General features: G+C 39.0%; 1 protein-coding gene across 1 annotated transcript; it reads right to left on the minus strand.

Moving 5' to 3' along the window:
* Window positions 1-138: 138 nt before the first annotated feature.
* LOC141622868 (abscisic-aldehyde oxidase-like) lies at window positions 139-6,805 on the minus strand. Its single transcript, XM_074438888.1, has 10 exons — window positions 6,221-6,805; window positions 3,448-5,109; window positions 3,019-3,278; window positions 2,688-2,897; window positions 2,371-2,589; window positions 1,308-2,273; window positions 1,094-1,189; window positions 918-1,016; window positions 539-728; window positions 139-387 (listed from the first exon to the last, which is right to left on the minus strand). The coding sequence occupies exons 1-10, from the start codon at window positions 6,378-6,380 to the stop codon at window positions 182-184; spliced, it is 4,068 nt and encodes a 1,355-aa protein (XP_074294989.1). The 5' UTR covers window positions 6,381-6,805; the 3' UTR covers window positions 139-181.
* Window positions 6,806-7,003: the final 198 nt, after the last annotated feature.

Consider the following 7,003-nt stretch of genomic DNA (forward strand, 5'->3'; position numbering starts at 1 on the left):
AATGGTTTAAGACAAAAATAAATAAACTTTTATTTTCTACCTCTTACTAAGATTATATTAGTACATTATAACATTAAAGGTACAGTTAATTTATGCAACTAATTTAATGAGAATGTTTTTTTATAAAACAAAACTAAAAAATACCGTGCTGTAGCACGGGGATCTAGTTCTAACTATGAAATTAAGTCTTCAAGTATGTTTGGACGATATCCAAGCCACAAAGCTCCTTGATAACAGGCATGGTAGCGGGAACACTGAGCTGGAATAATGAGGAGTCGTAGCCGTCTAAGCCGCCCCAAGAAGCAAGTTGTCTTCTCGCGTCCTTGATTGCTGCTCGTACTGCACAGTGAACTGATGCTGCTAACAGCAGTGGTGGCTCTCCAGATGCTGCCAGGAAAAGAGAAACAATATATCATCACTCACAGTGTGTGGCGAGTCTAATACCGAACCAAAAGTGACCCAACTCAAAAATTTCCGAGCCAACCAAATCCATTACAGGAAATAGACAGAGAGAAGATCATTGAGAGTTGAGACACACCTTTAGATGAAAGAACGCGCTTCTCGTGGTGTCCACTATTCATTATCTCGACATTTAATTGTTTCGGTATAGTATCTATTGTCGGGATTTTGTATGTCCATGTGCTATCAGCAACCACGAGTCCATCAGGATTGCTTAGATACTCCTCCAGCATGAAAAACCCGATTCCTTGTACAAAAGCGCCTTCTATCTGTAAACATGTCATGTTTATTTCATGTGAAGGCAGAATGCTAATTTTTTCAGAAATCAAAACATAAAACAAAATTCATCCCAATTAGCGAACTTTAAGTGCTGTCGAAAAGCACATGTTCAGTAGGAGTATAATCAGCATGAAATCATGTAGGACAATAATTTGTAAAAGTTGCAGTTAAAATTCAACCTGTCCGAGGTCAACAGCAGGATTCAGAGACTGTCCACAGTCATAAAGGATGTCAGACCGTAAAATACTTGTTTCGCCTGTAAGAAGATTCACCTCCACCTGTGAAAACAAAGGTGCACAATCAGGGGGACAGCGCAAACGTGATGTGTAAGACCGAGGAAATGGAAGTTAATTACCTCACTGACAGCAGCTCCGTAATTTAAATATTGCATAGAAGTAAACTCGGGTACATAGTAAGTGCTTGCAGACAAGTTCACTGATTGCATTCCCGCCTACAATTATAAACTAAAGATCAGAATCCCTGGCTCGTCAATCTCTACATCAGAGATAACAACTTTCGATATGCTTAATTTACCAATCAAACTTTAACAGCATGGCAATAGTATTTACCTGAACAATTAAAGTTTTCCAGTCAACAGTTCCGAATTGATCTAGCAGTCTGTCTCTAAGACCGGACAATCTTTCAACTAATGTATTACAGCAAATCCTGACAGCTTCACAGCTAGATTCGGAGGTTGTACTTCCAGCAGTATAACCTCCTTGTATCATACTCAGTGTATCTGCTTGTATGACGCGTACTTTATCCAAAAGATTATCGGTTCCAGGGCACTTAACCAAACTCAGAGCAAAAGCAGTCATCTGCTTAACTTTAGTCCATAGGCCTTGGCCAAGCTCGATCCCACCAACTTCCACGACAATGGACCCATCTGGGAGAATGCTAACTTTTCCCGGTGTTGCTCTCAGCATGGCTTCATGTATAATGGGTAGCCTGGAAATCCCCCTTTTACGCCATTTATGAATTCTGTTAAATTTTGCTATCATCTCCTTTCTCGGGTAGAAACCGGAAGAAGATGCTAGCTTATCCCAGATTGTCGGTAGAGTATATTCCACTTCCTCTCCATGACTATGATCGTAGAATAAACATAAGCTGTTGAAAGTGTGAAGGTTCCTGTTTCTGACTGTATCGACATCTAAAGAAAGCGCTGAAGCTACATGTTCAATTATAGCTTCCGCGATAAATGACCCTTGAACTTCACCAGGAGCTCTCATTGCAGTTTTGCTTGAATGATTTGTTTTGCATACTTTAGCATTAAACGACAGAGCACCCCAGTCGTACTTCTTGAATGCGTTTGCAATGCTATGCGGCAGAATAGGGCTAATGTCGACGGCTATTCCTGCATTAATCAATAAGTCAAGCTGCAAGGCTGTAATCTTCCCATCTGCTTTGAATCCAACACTATAAGTCACTTTCATTGGGTGTCTTCCTCCTGCCATTATCATGTCTGTTTTGCGATCAAGATACATCCGAACAGGGCGGCCAAGTTTTTGTGCTGCCAGTGCACAAGCCGTTGCGACCTACAAGGTCATGCATAAAATGATTTATCAGAAGAATGGAGAATTACAAAGTCATTTTAATTTATTCCATCATTTATATAGCAGCGAAAAAACTTACAGGGACGGCTTTCAACGTTTTCCCACCAAATCCACCTCCCACTCTTCTAGTAATGACGCGGACATTGTTTTCAGGGATTCCAAGACATGCAGCAACTACAGAATGTGCATATTCTGGAGCTTGAACAGAACTATATACCAGCATGCAATTATCCTCATCTGGAATGGCAAGGGCAGTTTGTGTCTCTAGATAGAAGTAGTATTGTGACGGAAGCGTGATCTAGAGACATCATAAATCGGAAATTACTTAGACGAGAATATATATAGGAGCTTCAATTAGCCAGTCTTTACTTTTAATATCATTAAGTACATGAATACCTCAGCAGAAAGAATTTTGTGATCAGCCTCTGCCATACCATCAGTAAAATCTCCCACTGGTTGCGGGTACAGGAAAGGTGGTACGTCAAAAAAGCTAGATCTTTCGACAGCTTCTTCGACAGTCAGAATTGGGGGATCTAGATTGTCTGTGTCGTACTCCACTACAACCTTGGCTGCTGCAATATCTGCATGTTTCTGTGAATCTGCAACCTGATAATCGACATTGTCTTCAGGATTTAGACCTTAAAATGGAGACTCAGAAATAAAGCAGCAGTCGGTCTTGTATGAGAGAAGGTCTCACTTGTAAGACCGACACAGACGAATCACTTACAATTAGGGCAATGCGTTCACCAGTACACCGTGTGAGTTCATCAGCAAATAAAGACTCAATTCCGAACATTAATTTGGCTCCTACATTCTCCCCTCCATCTGGGATATCTTTATAGGTAATAACTGCAAGAACTCCATCTGGAAGCGATTCAGACTTGAAATGCACAGACTTCACCCTTGCCAGTGGCTTTGTGCTGGACACAAATGCTCCATAGAGACAGTCCTTTGGAGACGGAATATCATCGACATAGATGGCCTCACCTGTACAAGATTAATACTTCAAAGCAAGCACAATGCTGTACGACACCAGAACCCGACTAATTAACAGGAGGGGACAGTTTTCCACTTGCATCAGGTTTTACTTCTTTATTTAACAAAGGATATGTATATCCGAGAAAAAAAGACTATAAATAAGAAATTAAAAATATACCCGATGCCTGTAGAGCAGATCCTGTTTTTATAATCGGTTCCCCCACAGGACGGTATTTGGTGCCAGCCACAATCACTTGCTTTGCAGGTAATAGCAAAGGTATGGAACGGGTGCTATTATCCTCGTATAGCCCATTTCCCATTGTTGACTGTGAATCAACACCGTCATTTAAACCAAGTATAGAATTTTCAAAATCAGTATCTACCAAGACACTCAAAAACTCGAAGACAAATGCTTCTGCTAAGCTAATCCGATAGGAAGAATGTGAAATGCCGTCTTCAGGCACCACAGTTTCCCGAACCAGTTTTAGAGCTTCATATAGAACATCACGGTCAAGAGTTCTTCCTTCTAGAAACTTTTCCGCTGTTTTAGCCCTTACAGCGTGCCTGGTTCCAAAAGCACCAAAAGCCAACCGAATCTTGTTCAATACGAAGCCATCATCAGATTTTAATTGAGGAGAAACTTCAGCCAAGAAAGAAGCATTTAGATAAGGCAATGCATTTCCCAGAGGACGTGCAGCAGCTCGATAAGTTTCAAACAGAAGTTTAGTTTGCGACTCTGAACTAGTACCACAACCAGGAATTATGATACTCACTACTATACTTTTGGAATCTAAAGGAGGTCTTCCCAAAAAATCCTCCAATGTCACGGTTTCCATTTGACGGCCGCTTATTATCACTACAGTTGCGTCTACAGAAAGGAGCACAGTAGCAATGTCAGACGGAAATCCACACCTCTGTGCCATCACTAGATTTCCACCGAGACTAGCCGAGTTTCTTATGGACCTAGATGCGATTTTCTCAAAATGGTTGGCAATTTTCTCGAATACAGTCATATATTGGCCACCCTCTTTAAGTTCCACAACCGCGGTAGAGATTGAAACAGCTGCCCCAATTCTGATACCCATGGAGTCCTTCTCGACCACCGAGAGTTCAGGAATGTTTTTCAGATCTATATACGTGTCGTAATCTGCCAGTTCCTTGTAATAACCTGAACCAGTATTACTAACAACTACTCTCACACGGTTCGCTTCATTGGCCTTGACTGACTGCAACAAGTTTTGCAGTTCCTCAGTAGTAGAAGGGCTATGCCAAGAATATTTCCCCGAATCCAACAGCGTATTAAACTTCACTTCATCCTTCAAAAACTCAGGAAATGTCGAGATTTGACAGTTGGGATCGTAAAATGGTAGCTTATTTACCTTACTTTCCTTGCTTTCGTCTTTGTGCCAAAAGGAATTTAATCCCAGGTCCTCAATATCGACATTACCTGCAAAGCTTTTGCAGGTATCGATAATAGGTCGATAACCAGTACACCTACAGAGATTTCCAGCCACAGACATCTCGGCTTCAGAAACCGTCATCTTTGAGAATCCGGGAGAGGGATCTAGCCGATCAGTCTTGTCAGCATTGACGAGAGCTGAGAATAGAGAAACACACATTCCAGGGGTACAAAACCCACACTGAGAAGCATGAAAACCTGCAAGCCTTTGGTGTATTGTATGAAACCCGTGTTTGCTACTCCCAAGGCCTTCAGTTGTTGTGACAGAGCAGTTATGTATACTGCATAGAAGCGTAAGGCATGAATTTATAGAGTAATCCTTGATTTGATCGCGTACTGGATCATACTTGGATAGTAGCACAACACAAGCACCACAACCTCCTGCATTTATTTAGTACAAAAACCGCTAACAAATTAACTCTTTATACCATTTTACTTAGCACTTAGTAGTCACAAGCTCACAAAATAAGTTGACATGTACGATGTCCGTATCTGACATACAGTACATACTTTATAAGGCCAAAATATGATTCAAGACACACAAGTACACTCAGAATGACAATGTACGACGTCGGTTTCTGACATACAGTGCATTCTGCTAGATGAAGTGAGCCATAGACTTCTGCATCCTAAATTCTTGACAAAGCACGTTGTAACTTGTAAGCATGAAGCGGATCCTGCTTATCCATGGCAAAACTGACATGACCCGACCAGACCCCAATGGACTCGAATAGTACTACCTGATCCCAACATTTACAGCAAGTGGATTATACATCTGATGTAGGACATCAGATGCTATAGTTTTTGAGCATTAAAGATAAAAGAATTTTAATTTAAAAATTTTGAGTTTTATTATAAAGTTTTTGAGTTCATTTACTTAAACATTAATCTCAAAAAGTTACATTATAACTCAAAAAAATTACATATAAGCTCAGAAAAATTTGATTTTTGACGTCATACAACCAAAATGTAATTTATAAGCTTTATAAACCTCAAAAAAATTACACAAAAACTCAAAAACTCATTAAGTATGAGATAGTACGTCTGATATACCATCGTTGTTCTCCAACATTTATTCACCACCACAAACATAAAACCAATTTTAATCATCAAAACAAGTCAACAACTGAACACAAAAAAGTCAACAACTGAAAAAAAACTGTAAATCACCACCATCAAAAACAAGAGAGAAATCCGTGTCCCAACTTGGGTCTCACTATCTCCTCTTTTGACATACCCGTGTCAGATGATAAAGATAGTGGGCATAAGATGAGACACGAAAATGAGACAGAATCCGAACTCATAGGTAAAAGTAAAACCACATCTACCTTCATCAAACCAACAAATGAATGAAACAAACCAACATTACCATGCAAAAACTCATGTGGGATTATCTCAAATCCAACAATTATGAAAAATTAAAAATTGGCCGTAACTATAAATCCTGGTTCCGACACTCGAAAAAAAAGGTGATTGAGCAAAAGTAACTGACCTTCTCCACAACCAAGCTTAACACTTTTGAAACGTGTTTTAGTACGCAAGAACTCTAGCAAAGTAGTTGATGGATGAACACTTGGTATCTCAAATCTTTCACCATTAACAGCAAACACCAAATTATTAGCTCCCTTAATTGTATGTTCTTTGTTCTCCATTTTTTCAGCACTCAAAAAAATGAAATTTTCTAGAGTTGTTGAATAAGTATCATATATTTATAATTTCATGCAGCTTAGTCTCCTTGAGACGGAGATTTCCGTTTTATAGTTAAAACGGATCCAACAAAACTATTTAAATAGACGAGACAAAGTTTTATCACTCTCTAAATATTCTTCTTTTATAACGCTTAATAACCCGTTTTAACAATAAAACGAATAATTCCGTAGAATTTTATGTTATAATGAATTATGAATGCATCTTTAGACTAACTGTCACATAAAAAATTGCGTTTTACTAGTAAATTTCTCTTTATTTGGTGGGATTTTTGATGGTGAAATGCAAGCACTAAAACTTTGACTCCTGAAATTTGAAAGTATTTGAAATTATATATGTTATTATTACTAAATACAATAATCTTACGTATGATTGCACCATGAAAAGGTCGTGTAGAAGTGAGACGTGTAGAATTGTTCCAATTTCAAACATGATCTTTTTTCTGAAATCTAACCCGGTTTTTTCGGGTAAGAATTACGATTAATAAATACTTTATTCGTGTCAGAAGTATCATATGTGACGAGATATTTTGAACTAATTGGTTAAAAGGCCGACCTGAGATAAGAAA

Source organism: Silene latifolia, chromosome X (genome assembly GCF_048544455.1).
Source record: "Silene latifolia isolate original U9 population chromosome X, ASM4854445v1, whole genome shotgun sequence".
NCBI classification, from domain to species: Eukaryota; Viridiplantae; Streptophyta; class Magnoliopsida; order Caryophyllales; family Caryophyllaceae; genus Silene; species Silene latifolia.